The sequence below is a fragment of the Varroa destructor genome, unplaced genomic scaffold (assembly GCF_002443255.2).
Source record: "Varroa destructor unplaced genomic scaffold, Vdes_3.0 BEIS01000007.1, whole genome shotgun sequence".
Classification (NCBI taxonomy): Eukaryota; Metazoa; Arthropoda; class Arachnida; order Mesostigmata; family Varroidae; genus Varroa; species Varroa destructor.
In genome coordinates this window covers 7,839,966-7,865,224 of record NW_019211460.1, presented here as the reverse complement: position 1 = coordinate 7,865,224, position 25,259 = coordinate 7,839,966, and the positions used below count along the sequence as shown (strand labels likewise).

Here is a 25,259-nt window from a genome sequence, read left to right as displayed (position 1 = left end):
AACATAAAGAATATAGATAATCTCTAAAATGAGTCTTCAGTAAACGAAGCAGTAATAATAATAAATAATAGGTTGCAGCTCAGGTTATTCATTTTTACGCAATTATTCAGTATTTTACGCAAGTCTGCATTCGCTTTTCTATAATTTTTCTGACGGCTGCACGACGATAGTCATATCGCGCTCTGGTAACGTCATAAAGGAGCTATTCCAAGTAGAAGCAGGAATTAGGGTTGCAATCGTTTATGGTGCAGCCGCCTAAAAACCCTTAACGTATATGGGTAAAGCCAAGGCTCTGCAGTGGCCGCAGCGGCACGAGAATACCGCCGATTATAGCAGATTCGATTACTAGTGGAAGCTGACCATTAGTTAACTCAGCGTTTAAAAACGTAACGGCAGACAGGTTTGCGTCAGTCAGCAATACCCTGCTGATGTAAGCTAATTTCCGCCAATTGCATTCTAATGACCCGGGCTTCGTCTCCAAAGAACATGCTGCATACTAAGGGTCGGGCTGGGCAACGAAAAACAAAACTTTTGATCATTCATAATTTTAATGAGAATGGCAAATGTGATTGATAAAACGAGCAAAGCGCATGCCGACTACCTGCTAGCATAAACAACGGACAGACATAGACCAGCAGAGTTTCAGCAACAAAATTCTCGATATTCTGCAGCCCTTTCATGATACGGTTTCAAAAGCAGGGGTACCCTTACGCTGCATCAATCGCATCGCACATACATAAGTACGGAGAGTGTGGAACCTTCGAGACAACGATGCACGAGGCGCCTTAGACAGGACGACAATAAAGAATGAAGTTTGAAAATCGGAGAGCACCGCACTATCGGATTTCAGTCAAATTCATGATGCAGTCCCGAGGTACTACTAACGAGTACTACTACTGCGACGGTCACAGAGAGTTGAACAAGACAGAAGGGAAAGACACCTATGTGTTACCATGTATAGACGATGCGCTGGATTGCCTGGTCGGTTCTACACGAATTCTTGTTCTTAAACCTTAAACAGGCGTATTTCCAGTGTCCGCTGTAGAGAACAAATACCAAAATAAGACAGCATTTATCACGCGCAATGGCCTAATAGAGCTCGACGTAATGCCCTTCGGGCTGTGCAATGCTCCTGAAACGTTCGAACAACTAACGGACAACGTATTCTGTAACTAGAAACGGCCTTTTTGCCTAGTCCACTTAGATAACATCACCGTCTTCAGAAGGGCTTTCCGGGAGCACAGTTCGCGGTTGTAGGACATACTCAATACCTCCGACCCAGCAAACTTACAATTAAAGAATAGGGAATGCTCTTTTGGAGCTGCAAAGCTATCAATCCCGTACTGCGAGACACCTAATTAGATCCGACGAATACAGACGTTTTCAACCAGTTCTCCACACCAGTAGACGAGAACGTAGTCAAGAATTCTTTGAGGCTGTGCTCGTGCTACCACAAGTTCATGCACAACTTCGCAAAAATGGCGTCCCTGCTTAATGACCTATTGAGGTGCGCGGTACTTGTTTTTTTTGGGGGGGGGAGAGGGTGAATCCCAACCTAAAACCTTCCTCAAGTCCAAAAAACATTTCAGCTCTCCTACCTACTCATTTTAATCGGACATAGCTGATCATCTTTAAGACTGACGCTAACTCACAGAGACGAAGTTGTAGTTACACAGAAGCCCATTAATGCAACGTAACCAGTGGTTACTTTCAGTAGCAGTACTTTACCTAAAGCAGCGAAAAATTATTCCATCACCGAAGAGGAATATCTAGCTATCATCTGAGAACTAAAGATGTTCCATCAATACGTGTAATCAATAACAGTCGTAACCGGTTACGAATGTCTGTTAAAGATCTGCCTGGCCGATGAGCGCAATGGGCTCCACTATACTTCGATCAGTTATATAAAATGAAAAAAAACAAACATCGGGATGCCGACTGCCCTTCAAAGTACACACTACAAAGCAAAGAGATGCAAGAAGCTCTAGCCGAGGACCAAGCGAGACAAAAAACCAGAAGCTATATAATCGATCCCTCGCGGGACCACTGCCAGAGGAACTTATTGCTACTAAAAATAGTAACGAGAGCACTGCCCTCATCAGCGGTCAACGACCTATCGTACAACTATATTTTGCCTTTAGGAATGACGACTTGCTGCTCATCCTGACAGGTAAATATCGCGAAAAAGCTTTGCACAGCTGGTTTGCTGAACAAGCGTCTGGCACGATATTACAACAGGTTAATGCAACGCCCACTTAGGGTATATCGTGACACAGAACGCTTTGTCTGTTCTTGTTTAGTACTGAAAAAGGAGACTATCTCTGAGTAAATTCGGTCCTCTACCTTATGCTCACCTCAGTCACCCTTTTATCATAGCATTTGGATTTACTAATTGTCAAACTAGACACGTCACAACAAACAGAACATAGCCAACAGCATGTGTCATCTGTCCAAGTACCTAATGGCAGAGACTTTACCGGACGGCTCAGCGCAGGAAATCGTGAATTTTAACCGTACTCATGCATTGAGCACCCACCGTCCTGATAAATGAATAATAATATAGTAATTCGGGATAATCGAATGATGACACAGAACGTTCTCCGACATGCCCGGTAAACTCGTTGTCAATTGTCAGTTTGACTAGAATGAAGCTTGGTCCTTTTTAGTCTATGTATATAACACAATCCCGTATATATATGTATATATATATCCAACGAAACAGTTGCCGTTTCTCTTACTTAATGCGAAAGAAGTTATTCGCACAGTTCCCACAACTATCTACAAATCGTTCCAGCATCATAATAAATTAATCTTCAACCTAGGCAACACTCAGCAATCATTACAATTGGCACAAACTTAGGCTGATCAAGAGAAAGAGGTCAAAACAGAGGTCGACGCGATCAGTATAGGCGCTTCATGTAAATAAAATAAATATTAAAACTCTATTATACTCTTCGCATAAGTTTGTAAGACTGGGCTTTCCAACAAGCTCTAAAACCGGTACTTCAGGCCTAACGTCATAATTAGGGTCACTGCTATGACGCATATGAAAATCGTAACGGCGGATAACGCTACATTACTAAGGGCCAGACGAAAGAAATAAGTCATCCATGCCTCGCGATTCAAGTTGTTTTCGCCCGGCAAAAGTCGATGCTGCCCGGAGTCACCCCATGTGACGGATACCTCGCTGCATTAAGCGCCCAGTTCCACGCATCGCTTCGCACACCATGCGTCCCGCCCAAGCTAGTGTTAAATCCTAAAAGCGTGGTAAGGGGAAGCTGTAGCTGGCGACCCCTCAGCAAAACCGTATCAAAACCTCTATCCTTTTCCTCGCTTTCACGTCAGGGTTGACGTCCATTCGCAGACGAATTATACAAAAATGGCGCCGGCATTAAAATAAGTGAGCGGCTAACCACAACTCGTTGCGTCTCATTCCTTCTTAATTTAAGCTAAAAAAAATCCGCTACAATATACATAGACCATCATTCGTTTACGAATATAAGACATTATATATTATACAATATATGAAATACAGCTTGTGCATTTCTTACTATTATCTCTAAAATATTCCAGTGTATTCGAGATTATTAGATTAAAAAATAAATTTAAATATTTTATTTATTTAAAAAATTAAAATAAAGTTTTCTAAGACCTTGGTTTTATATATATATATAAGAAAATATACGGTTTATTCCAATACATTTTTTCCTTTTACTTGTACGGTACTAAACAGACGAGCGAGTGATGTTAGCACACTAATTAAATAAGAAATCTAATGACTGCCGTAAAGCGGCATGACTGTGGACGACCCCCAAGGTTTTCTTTTATTTGCGGAAATGTCTATATTATCTTTTCGATTCTAGCAAGCTGAACAAGAACGATGCATCTCAAAAGTCAACAGGATGGCGAGAGACCATCAAGGGTGTTTTCGATTCTACAAGAGTCTTTCTGATGCCGAAGCCTGGCACACATATCACCTCTTCACCTGAATTCAAAGGCAGCGTAAAAGGTACTGTTTCAATATAGATCTTGGGTAATTAGTTTTATTAAGGTTTAATTCATATTTGTGTTATGTTACAGACTAATTGTTCAAAATGATGAAGCCCTGCATTAAGTGCGATACTGAAAACAAGCTCACTTATCATATTATGCTGCTTTGTATGTTGGTACTATGTTTGTTTCTGGCGAATTCAACGCACAAAACTTTACTGCACAAGATATATATATATAAATGCAGTGCGATCCGAGAAACCGAAACAAAACGCTTGAAAAGATATTGATTTAATAAGTAACATTCGCCTATTAGAATTTTTGTAGAAGTTTACATTTTAATTTGCAGTGATCTAGAAAAACATGGAAATTCGTATTTTCAATAGAGAGAAATTGATAAGCTAATAGGATCTAAAGGGCTAGCTAGAAAGATAAACTTTTCTCACAGAAAATCGTTTTTCGACCACTGTTAAGTCAACGTAAAACCGATCGAGTAGCTGGTATCGATACGAAGGCCGTACACCGGTATCGAAAGCAAGTACACTACTGGGCTACTCAGCTCTAAGTGGGTCTGCATTTAACAGTGTGAAAAAAATGACGTGAACTAATAATAGTTAACTTTAATTATCTATTTAATTCTGCTAGAAATAACTTCGCCATAGTTCACGACCTAGAAGCACCTCAATACGAATAAAGTAACCGTTAAGAATATCCATTTGACATATTTCAGAAATAAAAGAGTTTTGCTTCGCAGAGTATTTGAAGAAATTCGTCGAAGTACTATTATCTCCACAGCAACTCAAAGTCAAAATGATCCACCGTCGCAAATTTACCATGGAAAGCTTTTGTAACTTCGTGAAGTGTTTATGCGATTTCTATTTGAGAAATGACTCGCCTTATTCGGGGCCACTGTCAACTGTTATGATGCACGCGTCTTATTCAATCATAACAGGTGAATTTCTCGATGCGTACATAACGCATATGAGTAACAGCATTGATCATCATATGGGAATTGATATCAATGACGTTCAAGAGTATCATGAGGATGCTCGGCGTAAAGCTATAGAACTCCTTAAGGAAACAGGAATGCCGGAACGGTACTTGCAGCGGACTTGAAGAATCCATACAATAAACTTATCTGTATATTGAGAATGAGAACAAGTATGAGCTTGAGAGGCAGAAAGCTTTGCTAGATGAACTTCTGCTGCTGAATGAAGCTACTGAAATTGAAGAAGAAAGGAATTGAAGAGAAATCACTACAATTGACGCAGTTGCTACTAGTGTTACACTGATATGTCTCCAAAATCACCTGCTGTGAATTTGCTTAAGGCAGGCATTGTTCATCTAGTAGCGAGAGCGCTGAAGAAGCTATAAGAACAGCCCTTCACGCTGTGTTTTTTTTATACCGGAAAAAATATTGTCATGAGAATACGACCAATGCACTAAATGAAGAAATATACACGTGCCGTGTAATCCTGACAATATAGATTTTATCTGATCTTTTCAAAACGGAGATGGTGGTGAGAAAGGACTTCCGTCTATACGTCATCACACTAGAATGTTGCTACATACTTGAGCCTATGAATGATCTAAGAGCGAATTGTGCTTGGGCCCTTGAGATATGGGCGACTAGTAATTATCGATTGGTATGAAATAGTTGGAACTTTTATGAGAAAGTTATGTTGCAGATGAGGCTCTTATTGCTATTACTATTGAATGGTGAGCGACATACAAGATGTTATGTTTAACTGATTACGACCTATTACACGACACATTTTGGATTCTGCCAATTGACAGTGATGGACAAAAACGAATACAAGTTTATCGCACGATAGTATACTAAATTTCAAATAAAACTTAATTGCTGGGCGTGCGTTCCAAATCCTGAAGTTTTAATTCTGCAACTTCGATTTTTAACTTCTGAAAATTCGCTTTTTCTTCTGGAGCGTTTCTTCGGTCCACGCTCTAACAACCCGCCGCGGCAGCGAAGAAGACAACAGCGTCCACAGCATCATCGTTCTGCTATGGCGATCAAAAGATGCTTGGTTCTGTTGTTGTTGATCTGTATTTAATCGAAAGTTATTTTCTATTGTGCGTTTTTGCAATTTTGTGCGTTGCCATTACCATCGCAATAATCTAACATCTCGACAATGTCTCTTTCAATAGGCTCTTCGAATTCGTTGGTATGCATAGAGTTGGAAGACTTCTTCAAACTCCGATACGTAAAGCTGCTAACTTTTCTAAATATTGCAGATTATGGATTATGCAGCACAAACCATCAGTACCCATTGAAAATGGTTGTCAGCGATTAGGAAGAAGATGTCGATGCATTATTAGTTGTGATTTCTATATTATACCATATTATATACCATATTATATTAGACCATATATTTAAAGAATTCAATTTTCCGTAATAAAATTGCGTTTTTATTAGTTACGAGATTTGGATTTGGTCTAATGTCTCAATCGTTGCTGTCGCAAATGGAAAATCAGTTACTTGTCGTTGTGAGTTGTTAAGGTCGCAGACTACTAGGTGAAAGTGAGTCCTATATGCTATATTATTAGCCCGCTAACGCAAATTTCAGTAAAATGCGTTTGGAGTCGAGCTTCACAGGAAAAAAATAAATCCGCGAGACCGTGTCCGTCAAATCAGACGTATATAATCTAGAATCTCACCCATTGCTAGTGGTTAATAAGAACTCGGTAGTGCATCTTTGAGTCGACAGAATTTTGCATCATTGCAAAGCCGGTCTACGACATACGTGCTTAGAAAACAAATTAGCATCAGTAATCACATACACCATTTTGGAAGAAGAAAAAAGAAATTGTGAGTTATATCTTGAACGGCATAGACAGCAACACCATTAACGTAACCGGCTCGAATACGCTGAGGTATGGAAATTGAGTCCAATATAATTTTTAAACTGCGCGCCACAAACAAACGAAATATTAGCTGATAAATATATGGTAAGCCTTATCAGTGGTAGCAGGTCGAGTTTACGCTGGGAGAAACGATTATAGAAGGAAAAACACCTTTGAGTGTTGAAAATCAACATTTATCGGCTAAGGCTACGTCACTGTGGAAATTCATAGGGCACTGCGGGTCATAGGTGGGAAAACCTTAAGCAAAAGCACAATAAAACAATGGTGCAAACGTTTCAAGAATGAAAATTGAAGTGTTGAAGACCAACGAGTAGGTCACTAGATGTTGAGACTGGAAGGACAAAAACGCATCGCCGCTGTCGAGGAGTCTTTTCACGAAAGCAAGGCTTCAAGTCTAAAGGTTCTGTCAGCGAAGACTGGCATTTCGCATGTAACGTGTTATAGAAGTATAACCCAAGTATCGAAAATGTAGAAACTTGACCATTGGCCATTCGGAAATGCATGTTTGACCCTTTACCCTTACCCGTAGAAGTACTAAATAAGCAAATAGCATCCTGAAAAGGAACCGAGTTTGATAGCAAGGCTAAGTAAATTCGAACATAAAGTTAGGGTAGACTCTTGCAATAAACGTTCGGCACATTTGGTACTGTGAGATACTCACCAAAAACGAAACAATGAACGCAGCCCGCTATATCTAGTTCCTTAAGAAACTTACGGACCGTTAGCCCAACAACCAAAAGCACGCGGTCTGGTAACTTGATGACAACGCCAGACCCTATCGCCATGCCCCAATTACTCTTTAATTAGGAAAAAGATGTTGGCTTCGAGCTTGTTCCGTTTGTTCTCTCAATCCAACTGAGTGTAATTACCAAGCTTCTCATGCCGTAAAAGGGGAAGCTGGCAGGCAAGTGTATCCCACGATCGGTTAACTTCGAAAAGTCATAGATATGACAACTTAGTAGGTAACGTATTTGTTTGCTAATTGTAAGAACATATTGTATACACTTTGTTTCGCACTAGGGTCACTCGTTTGATGGACAGCCTAACGGCGATGCCCGACGTAAAATTTGAAATATTGAACAATAGATGGAGAAATTATATGTGGTAAGGTAAACGGAGGGTATATGGTTATTCAGACGCTATCAAAATGCTGAGACAAATGCATAAAAAAAACAAAGAAGAATAGCTCTAATAAATATTAAAAATTCTAGATATTTCATTTCAAATCGCACTGGATTTGATGTTTTTCTCTATAAATCCGTTCTGTCAGCGCTCAACTAGGAAGTGTTCGACGCAGAATGTTATGTGCGAAAGATAAGCGGTTGATTAGCGGCCCCATAATGGCTCATATGAAATAGCAACAGTTAACGTTTTACGCTGTAAGACTTGGAACGACTCACGCGCAACTTGCAGTCTTAGCGTTGGAAACAGCAACGGCAAACTCGTCACAGAAGACACCATCGACGTGTCAGACGGCGTTTCCAGCATTGTCCCATTGTGCTGTCACTGTGCGGGCAAGACGGTGATGCCGCAGTTGCTTTTGTCCAATACGTCGATGATGGCGATTGTTACGGCTTTTAGCCACGACGAACGTGAAGACGCCAAAATCCACAAAGAGTCTATCGATAAATGCACTATTCTAGGCAAAATGAAAAGCGGACGATTAGCACGAAAAGACGTATGTATATTTTTTAACAAAATGTACTTGGTGATATAGTATTTCTGTTTCTCATCGCTTCTGTTTTTGGTACACTTCATCTTTCTCCAAGTCCCATGTCAAGTTGTATTGTTTCAACCAAAGCGGTCGATGCTGCCACGACAGCTTGATCAGGATATAGTCTTCTGTTTTGCGTCATTCAAAACCGGAGATCGTTCTTACGGCTGGCGTGAGTGCGTTAACGACGTCATAGCGCTTGAATAAAAAGGTTTCTCAGAAACTCTCTCACCTTCGCGATCTAGCTTAGTATCCTTCATCCGTTTAGTACGTAAGCGGATCTGTATGCAAGGCTTATGCGACTTGAAACGCTTCGCTTACGTATGTGGTGCAAGAACTCTTTTCGACTGTTAACGATTGATGATTAATTTCAACGAGGTCTGCTACATTGCACGTTGATCGAGCTGCTCGAAGCTTATGTAATTTCTTCAAAAAATAGCCATTGAAAAACTTTCTGTTCGTTCTTTTGCGTCATCGACATTGGCGACAGCTTGTGCGAGCTATACTACCACGTGACATAGTGCAATACGTCGATTCATTTGTTACTGTTAAACTATGTACAATATTGAGTTAGAAATGATCTCAAAGTTTTCCAGGGCCGATCAATTTGAGGGACACCTTGAGAAGCTTCTCCAGAAGTCATATTATAGAGATGAACGCCGTATAACATGGACATCTCATTATTCAGTAGAAAATTCGTGTATTCTCTACATTTATTTGTGACGGTAATTTTCGATGGGCGTGTAAAATTGGTATCGAGCCAATGCTTAACCGCGGTTATCATTGATTTTTTACCACACAAAATATCGGCTGTCTGAAGTATGTGACGATAACCTTAGTTATGTGCTTTTGAACTTAGTAATTCTGTAAAAATCGAGTCATAAATTTGACTCGCACTGTAAAATATAAGAAAACGTGACGAATACGCTGCTGAGGTTTCCGCGTTCATACTTATGGTGTTCGTGTCGTCGCCCAGCAGTAAAACACTCCGTCGTGTGCTACGCACGTGAGGCGCGCATGTTCGACAACGGAGCGACTGTATGTTTATCACATTGAATTGAATACACGCCGATCGAGTGGAATAAAACTTTCCAATAAAAAAGTCCAATGAGACCCGCCACTTTTTGCGATCGCGGTATACTTAGCGAACAAAAAAAAAATTAAACTGCATAGCGCATCTAGTGAAATGAAACATGCGGACGTTGTTTGCATTGTTCATTATAATACAAATTAAAGTATAAGATGTATAACAGTATCTTGCTGAGCGTGAATAATTTGAGCTCTGTGCCTATAAGTACGCTTAGCTCTCCCTCTCTCTCTCTCTCTCCTTCCGCTTCTCTCTTTAATTAAAAGACTTCATCGCAAAAAAATGGTGTTTACTATGTTAACGGATTGCTATCTCGGTTGGAATTGTTTTATACATGAAGAGAATTGCCTGTTAACGTTCTTCACATAAGTTCGAAGAATAATTGCTTGTGTTTGTAACAAAGTACATTATAGCGAACTTTTTGGGAAAAATATAAGATAATTTTTTATTTACTTATTGTTAAAGCTTTAGCAGCAATATAGCACCAATATGGCCTATGAACCTAATTTTGGTTTGAGAAGACGTCGGACTTTGTTGTTCGTTAATCACGAACGGCAGTAGCGATAATCTGTGTTTGTTCTGTAGAATGTGAGTTCCATCTTTTGTTGAAAACGTCGCGACAAAACGTTAATTCAGGTGCAGCAAATTTCTAGGAATACAAAAAATAATCGTCATTGGTATTAGGAGTGAGCGTGAGACAAATATAAATCAAATGTCATAGTCTATAATCGTGCAAATCATCGGCCTGAGTCAGTTTGCTTTCATAAACGTAAAAGCAAATTTGACGAACGTACGGGGAATATCAGTGCTATCTAAGTATTGGAAAGAGCGCGCTACATAGAAACACAAAAATGCTATGGGGCGACAAATTTGCTATCTATTTATAAAGAATGCACGATTGGCACGTTAGACTGTAGTGACGGCCACACGCAAAATTCAGTGGGACAAATAAGCGCGCCATCTTTTTCTATCGAAAATTACTTTTGATTAGACACAAATCATTATCAACAACAACAACAATACTACGCATCCTTTTTGATCGTCCAACTGAGCAGCGACGCGTCGTCTGCTCTGCTTTGCCGCTGCCGTGGCGGCGGCGGAGGACCGCTGAAGCGCACATGAAACTAAGCACATGCGAAAATTAAAATAGTCTACAGGAATCACAGCGTATAGGCCGGCAAGTCTTTGGGTTAGAAGGAAGTTGAGTTGCATAAGTCACCTCAGTTGGTTTTCCTTTCAATACAGTTGTTGTGCCCCAGCTAAATTGCCTCGTGGTTGCAGGTATCTAAGCAATATGCAAAAACCAACCGAGATATCATTTGATTAATTTGTCAATTAAAGTTGATTTCAGGGTAAAACGAGACGCCAGTCAATTAATTTCTAATTAGAACTATGTTTATATTAACGAAATGAGAATTACATAGCAGAATGGAAAAGAGCACTTTATGAAATGTAGCGTGACATTCAGAAAGGTGATATGTTGGGAGATGAGCAAATGATAGATGGAGTGTTGCGGAATGCCGCAGTATGACTAAATGTTGATACAGTTGATACATTTATGTTTATGTTTACTTTAAAGTTTCTCTTATTAAGTATTACAAGAAAACGATGTGGTCAAATCAAAGACAAGGATCCAGTACATTTAAAAGAAGTTGTATTAGTTTAGTAAAACAAGTCCGTTATTGTGCCAGAATAAAGTTCTTTAATTAATATTGCTGCGTTCAATAATATATAATAATATAATAATGCTAATAAGTTCAACAGCAGACCGCGTTCTCTGGACAAGTTCGTAAAATTATGTCTTTATCACATAGAAACTATGTCGACTCTCACTTGTTCGTAGTTATACGAACTTTGCTATGGTGTGTTTGTATTTGCAACCTAACTTCAACTTGTTCGTCAAGTAAAACGTGAATCTGTTTTGAGTAAGTTAGCGTATCTTCGGGTTAAAAAATAGTCTGGAACAAGGTTGATATTGTAAATCTAGAACTGTAGATCGTCGCACCTATACTCAAGGGGCGTTTTCGGAATATTTAGAACATATTGTCGTGGACGATATGTAACTGTACAGTTACCCGCTGTTTTTGTGAAATCGTATATAAGTGCATGCAAACAGACGCCCTTACAATTGATTTTTAGCTTTATTAGCAAAGTTTCCTGTTAAGGCGCGTATAATTTATGTCGCGAGTCTCTGAGAAAAATGTAGACTTTTCGCTGATCTAAATAACTTACAGATAAGAAATTATATATATATATATATATATATATGATGAGTAACTAAATGTGGATGTTTTGTCATAGGTTGTTTCTGCGGCTATATATATGCAAAAGCAGAGATTCAGTGAAGTTTTTTGCACAAAGTGAAAGGGTTCTTGCGGACGGCCATGTTTCAGTGTAACCATAATTCACAGCTTTAATTTGGGATCTAAACCACTAACGGTCATTTGCCAACTATTTCTTCGTTAATCCAAAAATAACATTATAATAGTAATCACGCGTCGAGCGATAGGTAGATGTAAACTGCTTAAGATACGGGAAATTAAGTTTTGACCGATAGCAGACTCAGAAACGCAAGGGCTCGAACGGCTAAAAAGTTTGAAGAGTGCAAAAATGCACAAAAAGTCTTACAAACATCGACTTGGAGACACTGTTGAGGTTTTTCTAGATGATACCATTGATAATTGATATTTTCTTTTCTAGCATGGTCGTTAATTTCTGTATCAAAGACCGTAGTATATCAAAAGACTCATCTGGGTAATTTCCCTAATTGTTTAGCACAGTGAATCTACAGCTGCATAAGATAGTTTTTAAAAATTGTATTCTATAAACAATGTGACTGAATAATTAGAAATTATAAGATCGGTGTGCCCTACCGGAGAAACTGACCAGTGATGGCCAAACATATGACACCTTATGTCATTGGTTATGTGCCATATTTCACTACCTGCTGTTTAGATATACGTAGCTCCTGGTAAATGAAAACTCACTGTTACAATATATAATGTGATAGAGCTGGTGTACAGTTAAGCCTGTAATCATGTGCCACTTTGCCACACCCGGCCTTTTCCAGATTTCATTAGTCATGGTTCTAATATTATAAAGGGCATTGACCTCAGTACTAATGAACTCCGAAGAGGCAGGAGTGAAGGGGTACTTAGATTGTCTACGGATAGCGGTGTGTCGCCCAGAAAGTATACGTTCGAGAATGAATAAATAGAAGCTCACGACTCGCTTAAGAAACAAAAGTTTAACTCAATTAAGTATTTCGAGCTGCTTTAATACGAAATGTTTGAAATAAATTTATGTATGTAGGTGATAATAAGCAGTCAAGGCATTTTTTATTTTGAATAAGGCCAGCGTCTTGCGTAAGGAAAATCTCATATTCTTTCATTCGTAACCATTGCTTATCTATCGCAATGCGCTTTGCGATAGTTCGACCGTTCATGAAAAAGATCACCCCCCAAACACTTGTTGCCAGTTACGTACGTCAAAATCGTTCTGTGTATGTGGAGTGTCGGAAGCAGCACAAGGACCCCCATGGCCTCTGTCTTTGTTGATCAAGTCGGCCTCATACACGTACAACGACAGCCTGGCAAAAGCCTGCTGGACATGAAACCGACTCCTTTGTAGACGACCAGATCATTTGCGTATAGTAACGTTTTTACCTAAATCATCGAACCGTAAACACGGAGTAGCAAAGTAGTCAGCAGTAGAGAGGAGAGCAGAGGATTTAGGTTATGACTCTAAGGAACGCCAGTTGACTGGATGCACGGCTCCTGTTAAGCCACTCTGTCATCTATGTTAGCTAAACTTTACTGTAATATATCTCTGATTGAATGCAGTATGTGTTGTGGAACTCCCATTCTAGAAGCTTTATTAAAATTTTGTCCCTCGGAGCCATGTAGAGCGTCGCCTTAAAGTTGATGAACACAGCAGAAAGCGTTTATTTTGATCCGCGACAAAAACTCTGTATCTTATAAAAGAGTCTGTCGCCGAAAACGTCGAAACGTGTCTACGTGCTTGAGGTATTGTATGTTTTAGAAATACATGAACGAGCATTCAGGATTTCGTTAGTCGAATGACGTACGCCAGAAGCTTGTAGCAGCAAGTCTTCCTTGCAATTTTCCTCCCTGAAGATAAGTCGACTGGATTGCCCCCTCCCTTGTGTAATACGCTGAAAAAAGCTTCAGTCCAGTTTGTCGGTTGGTGTCCACGTTGCAAACAGAATTTAAATAGACTTGTTCAGCAAAAGAACATACCATGCACACTTTTCCAACTGTTCATTGCGAGTCAGCTTTGGTCCAGCCACTCCGGAGTTATTCCAGGAAGCAGAGTACATCAAACATAGCCTTCAGTTCCCTACGATTGTAGATGTCTGTTTATTCTATGCACCTGAGTACCTAGGCACGATTCGTGAAATGAGGTTTGCCCACTCAAACATACTTTTAAAGTGTTCTGTTAGTTGTGCGAAGTTTATAAGGTATAGCGTTGACTTCCTTGTCCATTCATGTGTATGGTTCTCTTGACCAAGAACAAGATTGTAATCAGGGGCACAGCTTGGTCATGTCCAGCACCTTAGGTAGTCTAACGTGTCATTTTAAGGCGCTTGCCTCGTTAACGGGTTGTTTCCTTCAATGTATCCAGCATCTCCGAAATTCGCACTGGATGTCTTAGTTACCGGTCTCCCCATATGACTCTGAAATGTCAAAATGCTACTATCAAAAAGTAAACGGCCCCAACGTAGTTGAGCAGATCCAATAGTTTGAGCGTTTAATACTCATGTGGTTTATCAATCCTAGTGTTCAGGTAATTAGCAAGTAAAAATGGGGTAGACGCATGCACAGCACGGGAGATTTCTAGACTCCAATGAGGACGTTTTGGTTTTCCCCATAAATGGTGTCATCAAATTTTTCAGCAACTGCATGAAATCTGGCTACAATATGAGCTTTCGATTTCGGGGAAGAATATAATTTTTTAATCTTGGTTAGAGCTCGTCCAAATGTGGAAATATTGTATAATAGCTGATCTTTTCTAGAATTCTAAAAACAACACCTTAATGGGTTACTTGTTTTCCTACGAAAGGGACTGGCTCGTAGAAATAACTATACTCAGTACATAGCAGTTAGAGCACCCAAACTTTTTACGGGTTGTCTGTCGTAAGGGGCATGTAAATTCGCCGTTCCTCGCATCAAAAAAGAGCCTGTTTTTTAGAACAAAACAAATACGTTATAGTGCGCTGGTTTAGAAGTTGAGCGAAAACGAACTTTTATCTAAATCCTTTCGCACGAGTCTATGCCAATGAATATACAACTTGGTGCACGCTTATTAGTAAAAAGTTAATTGCGAATTAAAATAAAGGAATATTTTGAAAATCGCCCCTGCTTTTATATATTCAATTGCTGAGGAATGCTTATTATGCTGTATTACAAAATAAACTCAGCTCAACGCAAAGTTGACATATCCGTTAATTTAATGTGAATATTTCAGAGAAGGAGTGAAGTTTTGCAAAAATTGTGAAAGAATTCATTGAAAACCTTTTTTCGACAGGAACAGCTCATCTTGAAGACAGTCGAGGGACGAAAAAAATTTGGCGTCTATATAGAGACGTTCATCAACGAACTAAAAGACGTTTATGAACTAAGCACCGTTCATGAGAAAGCGAAGACCAAAGTTTTGTTCCGCGCCGATAATTTTGATGATTAGAAAAGCTCTATTGATTTCACTAGCTTTTTTTCCTAATTCATTAACGTTTACAAACGAGGGGCGCACATGAATTTTGGCAGTGTGGAAGTGTGACAGAAATAAAATTGTCTAAGAAAAGATTCCTGATGGAAAAACTCGAATCAAAAATGAACAACGTAAACGCAGATCATATAAAACACCTGGAAGCCGTCGAAGACTCCATTCCTCGACAGATATGAGAGGGACAACTTCACAGAGGAAGCTACCGCTGTCGGAAATGGCGCAGTTATTGGTTTATTTACTCCAGATGCTCTGTGAGTACGCACTACGGTTGGTATTGCCTGGGGTGTGATTAGATATTTGACCTCTCGAAGCTAGAGAAAGATTACTTGGTCGATTGTTGAGAACGCCTGGAATAGCAAATTAGCAAAACTAGCTCTTTATAAATTTATCTAACACTGAAAAGAGTGACAGACGCCAGACAAATAAACTGTATAAAGTACACATCGGCGTCTGTTCTACGGCATTTTTGACAACTATTTTATTCATTGCATTAGTATGTACGCGCTGTCCCTCCCCCTAAACGGCAATGGCGTATATTCCAACCACTGCAAAACATTTTACGTTCGATTAATGAAAACATACCATAATTCTTGTAAGGTGATAAAACTGTGGATAATATTGGTTCTCTGCATTGCATTGCATGACTGCCGTAGAAATGTATCAGCGGGCTCAAAAATCGTTAGGAAAAAACGTTGTTCATTTACTCCAGAAGCAATCGAAACTACGATAGCAAAATCGGGTTAATTGCCTACTCATCAGAGTTACCAACAGATTATGCAAATCCGATTGATTAGTCAAATATGGCAAAACAACGCTAGCCAATTTCTAATTCAAGCCTGGCAGAAAGCTCTCAAGGGCAAGATCTGAGCCAAAAGACTCTACGATTACATTTTAATAAGTGTATACAAAAAAAAAAATATGAAACCCCATACAGTTCCTTAAGCTCGAATCTTGTAAATTGCCTATGAACCGTTAAACGTCCGGAATAAAAGTCCCTATACATTACTTCAGACGGTTGGCTCCTAGCACGTGACGAAATGTGTGCACCCACGGTTCGGAACCTTAACCACTACGTTGGAGGGCTCTGCTGTATCAGATGGTCTTAAACGTTAAAAAACACAACAGAAAAGGAAAAAAACCGTTGAAATAGCAACTGAACACCATTAACGATATGCGAGCGATGCCGCAGTTCGAGGCAAACAAACAACAACAACAGGATGTATATCGTGGCATAGCATTAGAATAGAATTGGAAGGAAATAGTCCAAGAAGTATATATTATTTCTAAACGAGCTAGCAGGTGAATTAAAATAACGAAATATGTAAGACCTTTACGGTCGCTTTATTCAAAGTGTTTGGTAAAAACTTTTACAAATATATGTATACATAATAGTTTTGTCCTCCGGTATCTGGTTATCCAAATCTGTATGCGCGTCTGGCTATGGAACTGTAACCTATTTATTATTATTTATTTATTATGAATAAATTCTACAGGAAAATGCAACTTGTTTAAAAATTTCTTTTGTAAACCTTTGTACCGGTTTGAAAATAGCTGCTAGCTGCGCCGTGGCAATGCTACACGTGGCGCGAGGTTGAGTCCTGGGCGGGGTGAAAATAAACAAGGAGTAGCTCTGCCCTCTATCCGGCTGAAATGACGACGCAGCCATAAGAGTATTTCGATGAGCGACTGGCCACAAAAACTGCTTGAAAGTCCGCGCCGGAGATCTGCAATTCTATAAATACCGATAAATTCTGTAACGTTCGGAAAAGTGAAAAGCTACTGGGTTTTCAAAGGCTAAAAAATAAGCGCTTCAAAAGAGATTTGTCCAAATTCTGCATCAAATTTATTAATTTTAGATTATTACCTTTACTTAGATTTAGACTGATAAGATTAGCACTTTCTAGATCTGCCTTGTTACTTTAACGCTTGGTCTCCCTGACTTCCACACCGTGAACTGTTTAGCTCAAACAGCGGTGGCCCAGGGAATCTCAGTAAAAGCGTATCCATATGTTATAATAATAAAATGGTTTGTCTTGTCAACATTACCTGAAGATCACGTTATACCGTTGCATGGCACTGTACATGCCAACGACCTTCACGTTGTTAATTGACTTCAAAGGCGCCTTGGCTCTGTATCCTGAAAAATGACCCACATATTTCGGCGTACGTGGGTGTGCCATTGAATATGCTGTCCGTGCTGGCTACGATCCTATAAAAGAACAAGTTAAGCCTAAACGATGGAATAGCGTATCAGCCCTCTTCTTTTCAATGACAGGCTCGAAGCGGTAATCTAAGTCCTCTTACTTAAGTCTTACCTAAGAATCTTTTCGACATAATAAGAAGCCGAAAAAAAACCTAGTCAAACTTATCCTCTGCATACATGTCTTTGTAATATAGGACTCGATTCTAAGTACAGAAGACAGCTCCACAGGGCAGTAATTGGAGCGGAACAGACCGTCAGTCTGGATAAAATAGAGACCGTAAAATTCAAGATAGGAGGCAGGATCGTAGCTGGATGCACTCTCTTTCACCGGATCTCCCTTATGTTTGTCTATAAACTTTGATATTTCGCGCTACTTACATTTTTTGATGGTCACATCTCCTCTTTGCACATCACAGAATGATGTAGAATACCATTGATTGCGTTAAATACAATCAAGACCCCAAACCGCCCCTCACAACAGCGTTTCGCCTATTTGACCTGACAGTGAATGTAACCTGGGAAACCATATACAACAAGATCTCAATTCACTCGGGTTGTCGTATGTCTCATTTTTAAAACATACTCCAGTCTTTCATTTCAAAGCGACAAATCGACTAGTTTACCTCCATGTCAACATCTCGACTCACATCGGGGATATGAGATACCACTTGAGACCTCAAACAACTGAGGCTCTCTCCATATATGTTTCAATAAACGATAGAAAAAGCTCGCCAAAATAGACAAGTTTTTCAGCTGACAAACCGTCACGTTGTCACCCGTTTAGCGACCCAAGGCACAAACCCCAGCGTGAATGTGCAAATGAGCGTTTTCATTAGATTAACGAGAGAGTGAGGAATACTATGCAAGTTGCTGCCCCCTAGAGCTATGAATTCGGAGGCGGCCCTACTGATTTTCTTGCGAGTCCAGGCTTTAAATGCTGTAAACTTTTGATGCTATTAATGTTACAACTCAGTTGACATAAGCGCAAATAATTATAGTTGTTGATCCTATAATTTCGTTGTTGCGAAGTGTTGTTAAACGTATGCTATCAACAGTGAATAAATCAATGGTGTGTCAATATTTTATGGTAAACCACATAGCTTTTTTTGGAGAACAAATTAGCCATGTAAACCAAGCCAAGACTCCAAGCTAGATGTGTCATGATATTTTAATGCGAGTACTTTCTTTTTTTTTTTTTTATAGGGAACATGGTATCAGGGAAAAGTGTTCACTTTATACCCAACATTTTCTGTATAATAAGGGGTTCGAATTGACTTTAATTAGAACAACCTAATTCACCGTAGATTGAGTCAATGCGTATCATCTCGTTCCATTTTACCACCAGTATTCCTTTTATAGCTATTTCTATAACTTTTTTTGTTTCCTAGTTTGTTCTTTAATGCTTCCGCTTATTTAGATAGACTATTTAATGTATTGCACCCAATCTGCAGCACCTTACGATAGCACTCTTTCCGTAGTCTTTCAGTAGAAGTTTTCATTCGCAGCTCTAAGTCATCAATGTGCTACGTTCTACCTAATGTTCTATTAATGCATTAACTCAACGCTCAATGTATTCCAGATTTAGCATTCTCAGTGTGATTTCGCTGTGGTATCAAGGACTTACTTGCATGTATCGTATACAAACAGTCCTCGAACTCGTGTAGAGGCCTTGAACTTAGAGCTTAGAAGTGTATATCTTTAAAAGTCATGTTTTTTATAGGAGTACTCCTTCTCGGTGCAACACAGGCCACTTCTCCATGATACACATCGATACGTTATTTACAATAAGTGTATTCGTTACAATAATAACACCTTAACTCAAAGAAGAAACCAAGTATGTCTTTACCCGAATTCGCATCTAGACCACACAGTGTCCCTAATATTTGCAAGCAGATACGTTGCGCACTAAGCTATGACGGGGATAACTCAAGAAAACCTATCACCCTTATTCAGGATATTGAGACGCTTCTACCATGACACAAAATTCTTGACGGGTTACGGGGCATATTATTGAGAGACTTTTCAGGTAAGGAGGTCCTTGATGAAGGCCATAAAATGCGCTCCAAAGTATTCTTTCCCAAAAAGATCTGAAATGTACACAGAAGATACACATTTACTGTAGGAAACTGCGAATGCTTAAGTGCATTTTGTATTTTTTTAGACAACTTCGTATTTAGTATTACGAAAAATGTTATTCTACGTTTATGTATGTATGTGTATGCGTGTATGTAGCCACTTCATTAGTAATATTTGAAAATAATTACTTGTTTGTTACAATTAAGAATGTACGCGGTAAGGTCTAAAAGCCCTAGCCGTTGCCGATATATTGCCAGTCCCCGACCAACGGCCAGCTCCTCACATTATAAATAATGGCTACGATTATTTTCTAGGGCTTTCCTTGGCTAAATACTAGAAACTTTAAAATTTAGTTATGAAAAGTAGCGCACAAAATTACGTGAGAAGTAAATGGACTTTAAACCTTTTCGAAATATAACAATTTAATGGATTTTAAATACACCACTTTGACATTCTATGCGAAGTCAATACAACCTGGGAGCTTCCACCGAAGCCTAAATACTATTCAAGTACTGCCTGCAATTCGTCTCATCAATGATCAAACCAAATGAGAAGCTGGTTTTATGTGTCGAATCATCGTTTGCACATACGGGTCAACTTACGCGAACTTTTATACGGAAATCAAAATCTTTCTCAATAACAATTTCAGGAAAACTTATTTACGAGCAGCAGGCTGGACGTGGCAGGTCATTTACTAGAAGGAAACATTTGTTATTGTACCAGAACTGTTCAAATAGAAAATCTGGTACCCTCTAACTTTGTTACCTGACTTAATTCGACTATGCGATTTTGCTCTAAAAATAGAAAATCAAATATTCTTTGATTCTCGTAATGTCCCTATTGTACAATCTGATAGAGTATTCTATATTCCGACATATTTTTTTTAAGTTTTTACAGCATGCGATTGCAAATGCCTCGTCGTAGCTAAAATAGTGGTTTTTGTGTTCTGTTTTAGAAGAACTTAGTAATTAGATAACGATGGGGGGCCTGTAGACGACACGATCTTAACCCTAGTGCACTATGACTTGTTTCAGAACGAAAATAAACATACATTGATATCGGTATTAATCAATTGTGGTTTGGCGATGATTATAGCACTTCTCATTGCTTAATAATTATAGTTCAAAGTATTTTGAGGAAACGTTAGATCTGCTCATTGCTCTCTGATTTATTTAATAGTAAGAAGCTTGAGTAGAAGTTGCCTCATTTTGGCGTCATCGTGTGTCTGAGCCGAAGGACTCACTTGATTCTAAAATATACCTACGCAGAATACTGCGGAGGAATCACTGAACGCCACCAGGCTTCGCCAGCTAGGTCTCACCACTGACTAACGAGGGTTAGCTTCTTCAACGTAGAAGAACACTTAGATCCAACCGACACAACTTCCAACGGGTCAATCTGTCTGTGTACCAAATTGTGAACTTTGACAGCTATGCCAATGATAACTACCGGTTCTACCGAAGATAACTGCTGGATTTTTTTAAGCGCGCAAAATATTCCAGCGACCCATGGATGACCAATAAGTTGCACTGCAGCCATGTAGCTATCATTAGAGATCTTGGATCCATGAGATTTATAAAAAAAAAAAAAAAAAAGCAATAAAAAACTAGGAATTAAGTGCCCATCAACTCAAAAAGATATGATTTTATATTATTTCTCGCCATCACGCCGAACGCCAACCAAGACGCAGTCACTAATGTCAATTCTAGGACAAAATCGTTACCAGGGATGAGCAGTACTGTTTTTGTTTCGACATAAAATGTGGACAACAATGGAAAGCTTCGGATGATACGCCTAGACTTAGAACGGAGCCATATTTTCATCAAACGAAAACATGATTTGCGTTTGATAAGAACTAGAGGAGCCTTACAGAGACTGAAATGCTCAGGAAAAGCAAGACGGACAAGGAATGTAACTTAAGAATAGTAAATGAGGCTGTCTAACAATAAAAGAAAATGTCATTCCTCACTACGACAATGCCAAACCACTTACGGCAAAGATAACCCAACGAAATCTATTAAATTCCTCTCGTTTTGTACCGGCAGATTACCATTTTTCTGATCATTTGACAATGCAGAAGATCTTCTTCAACACCAACACAGAAAACATTTGTTAAAGTGCTGTAGGTATATTGAAAATATTAAAGGTGATTATCGAATAAACTAAATTGTCGCTAGAATTCGACTAAAGCGCTGCGTTTTTATAAATCAAAAACACCGCCACTACTTAATTAATTCAATATATGTTAAAAAGCGAAACTCGTGTGGGGACTATCTGTGGGGCGACGAGAGTCGTTTGTACACTTATGGTTTCAACCTGATTTTCAGTTTCATTGGACTTTAATTGATATCTGTATTTTTGCTATCAATTATAATAATAGGATTATGCCAAAAACTGTGCACGTGAAGAGGTTTGACTGCATTACTAAAATCAATTGTTTCCCTCTGTATAGATATTAAATATAACGAAGGATAGCGGCAGCGTCGACCTCCACGCGTCGCCGATCAGCGATGTTCCGTTAGGCTGACTTAAAAGCAGTTTTGAAATGCACAGATATCGTCAAAAGTACTGCTCCCCGACAGTTAATGTTTGAATAAATCCTATTTAACGCGGTTTAATATGCGCATTGTTTTTTCCCGTGGAGATTCGTGCTGCTTTTCGAAAAAGTGGCTTGTAGATTCAAGCAAAGTTTCGAGATGACACGGTGGCCCAGGTAGAAGTTCACGTATGCAGCTCAGTTTTTGGCCATGAAGCTACGCCTTTACCAAATAGCTTTTCCTCCTACAAACCGTAAGGGTAGCATACTTAAAACCTTCAGACTATCACGTTCCTATTTTTTTGCGCTCAATGCAACGAGGCAAAATATTTTACCTTTAATTTGGCTTTGATACGTTTGATTTTCGCTCGACGAATGAATAATTAGGTAGCAATCCAGCTCGACCGGCAGACCCTTTCATTTCAGCTCTTTAGACCTGGATACATGAATTAAATTATACTCGTTGTACAGAAACTAAGACGGAGGACAGTGGGGCTCAAAATTGAAGATGAGTAAAATCTGCACCACGTGTACCATTGATGGCAATCGCTTTCATCTCTGGATTCGATTCGCTTCTGGCTGACATAGAAACGGCGCTAACTAAAAATGCAACAAATAAAATGTTAGTTGTCTTTAGCTTTTGACGTTGACAAGATCATTACGAAAGGCTACCTTTTAAACGACCTGTTTCAGTTTCACTTTCACCAGTTCCAGTTTTTAGGTTATATGCCTAGCGTTTGCGCCCGTCACAGACGCTTTTAGTTTTGGCCCGAGCTTCCTATATAAGATAGTGGAGATGCATATTTTAGGACTGGCAACACGGACCTATTGAATAATTATATAAGATATACACTTCAGGCTTGCTAGCCCCAAGTAAACGTAAAATCCGGCTTGTGCTGAAACAATATATAATTCAGTTCCACTATATTTCAAATTATAATAGTTAACGTTAAGACCCAGGTTACGTATACGTTGTGGTCCGATTATTTATTCACTATCAATAGAACATTGTTTCATAGGATTAATGTGTTTGCATTTCCGCACACACCGTAGAATTAAGTGTTATGAAGTTATGTGAGAAAAGCTTGCGTTCGTCATTCTTGAACGACTACATACATCTTAAACAAGGTGGTGGTATTTGCATTCTACGGATTTAGCTTATCTATCTGGCCGTTGATGTGACCCACGAAGGAAAACGCTTTGTAGCTGGAAACGATCAATTCGTTGACCCATTGCGGATTTCAGCCTCTATTCTAAAGTGCTTGCTTTTTCGGCCATGCTGCATCGACCGAAACAAGTAACGATCAGATGAAGCAATACCTGGATTGTATGCCTTGTGAGGCACAGTTTCCTGTTAGAGGTATGTTTGCGCTAGATCTGTTTTGTTCACCTTACTCTTTTCTCACGTCTTACACTTCCTGAAGTTCCTTTGCGAATCTCTTTTTCCTGCTCTTTCAAGTTCTTCTTTCTTGCGCATAAACGATCTCGAAAAAGGTCATTTTCTTTTTCCCACACCTCTATGGATCCAAGCACCTGATTAATAGGGGCCATGATTCAAAACGTACCTTGCAGTATTCCTCTATGCCCTTTTCGAAGGGTTTCACATTCAAGTACAATATGATGCACTCCATCTGTCTAACCTGAAACGCATATAACGCGTATGTCATGCTGCGCTCTTCATTTTTATTCTATAGGTTAGGCACTGATTGTGTACAATCAATACCTGCTTGAGCTCACATTGCTGGCATACCAAATTCGCGGGTCCGAAATGAACGATCCTGTTTAGCTTTGTGGCATGTTTTGTTGCTTTGGTGGCTAAACACAGTGCGCTACAGAGTACTACAGAGCGTATTAGACATTTGCTGCTCCTTTTAGACCGCCATCCAGAGCAACCTAAAAACACTTGTTGTTTTTTTTCTGAATGCGATTGCCCTCTACTTCCAGCGCCACTAAAATGCCTCGCTCCACACTCGCAAAGGAGCTTGATACCGATGGTATTTTTAGCACAGCATCCGTTTTCAACAGCGCGAACCTTTATTCCGGTTCATCTCGCTGCAGGCCATCTACAATCGGATCATTAAGATAAAGTCCAGAACATCAACCGATTCTAACAGGGCTGCAAACCTCTCGCATAGTGAAAGACTTTTGCTGTGATTCTGTAGGAATTACTTGCTGCGACGATTTCGTCAGATTACAAGGATTTCGTACGGCACACTTCTGAATAGCCTCAATTGTACATATATACGTAGTTCTGCTTACCATATTCGAGGGACATAAAACATCTAGTTCATACAATACAGACGAAATCGATCGACTTCGCCAAGTTATATAATTAAGGGGTTTAGGCGTTCATTAACACATATTTGTAATTTTCGGTTTAATAACTTCTGTTGGCGACAAGTCTTCGCGAAATTACCGAAAAATTACTTTCGTCATAAGAAATAATTCGATGTTGGGGTCGGATGCGTAAAATGTAATTGAGTTTACACTTCTGGTCCTTGTTGGTCATTTTCGGCATCTAGTTCAAATAGAACGAAAATTGACTAGACTCGAAAAGAGCCAGTGACCACCACAGAGTAGATAGAATTTAGCCAGAAGTCGACTGCAGCATGTTCTGTACTCTTAGACACCTAGTCGGAAAAAATATGTACAGCTTTTTAGTAGGAAAAGTAGCTAATAGTGAAACGCTGAAGCTGTGAAAAGTTCCAAAGCGAGGCTTTAGCTAGAGGCCAATAACGTTTAACGGAGAATCCTTCATAATTACGCCCCATGTATCTTACAGGAAGCTAGTTGTCCAGTAAATGAGACTAATTTCAGCCTGAATACTAAACGGCCGCATATGCACGCCTACTTCTGTCTCAGCAGCATATTTGCCCCTGGAGAAAAAGCTAACTATTTACAGCCTCACATTATAGGTGTGCGAAGTGTATAATAATAATAAGTAATCCATAAATTTAACACAAATAAACTGCTATCTCCGTTTCATTCCAACCTAAACTACATGCAAATATAGACACATTTCATA

At 39.3% G+C, this 25,259-nt stretch overlaps 2 protein-coding genes across 4 annotated transcripts; one reads left to right on the top strand and one right to left on the bottom strand.

Annotated features, from left to right (window-relative positions):
* The first annotated feature begins 21 nt into the window (after positions 1 to 21).
* Positions 22 to 16,922, top strand: LOC111254792 (atlastin-1-like). Of its 2 annotated transcripts, none has more exons than XM_086974784.1 (4): positions 22 to 2,170; positions 3,864 to 4,009; positions 4,721 to 8,551; positions 15,162 to 16,922. In XM_086974784.1, exons 2-3 carry the CDS (start codon positions 3,952 to 3,954, stop codon positions 5,104 to 5,106), a joined length of 444 nt encoding a protein of 147 aa, XP_086830910.1. In that variant the 5' UTR covers positions 22 to 2,170; positions 3,864 to 3,951; the 3' UTR covers positions 5,107 to 8,551; positions 15,162 to 16,922. The 2 variants fall into 2 exon arrangements, with proteins under 2 accessions (XP_086830910.1, XP_086830911.1); XM_086974785.1 differs by lacking the exon at positions 22 to 2,170 and adding an exon at positions 2,180 to 3,400.
* On the bottom strand, positions 15,626 to 18,137 carry LOC147754265 (uncharacterized). Of its 2 annotated transcripts, none has more exons than XR_015317020.1 (5): positions 18,001 to 18,137; positions 17,466 to 17,628; positions 16,957 to 17,143; positions 16,426 to 16,520; positions 15,626 to 15,766 (listed from the first exon to the last, which is right to left on the bottom strand). XR_015317020.1 is itself a non-coding variant. In XM_086974786.1 (5 exons), the coding sequence occupies exons 2-4, from the start codon at positions 17,597 to 17,599 to the stop codon at positions 16,442 to 16,444; spliced, it is 408 nt and encodes a 135-aa protein (XP_086830912.1). In that variant the 5' UTR covers positions 17,600 to 17,628; positions 18,001 to 18,137; the 3' UTR covers positions 15,626 to 15,766; positions 16,426 to 16,441. The 2 variants fall into 2 exon arrangements, 1 of the variants encoding a protein (XP_086830912.1); XM_086974786.1 differs by having other exon boundaries at positions 16,949 to 17,143.
* Between the last annotated feature and the right edge of the window lie 7,122 nt (positions 18,138 to 25,259).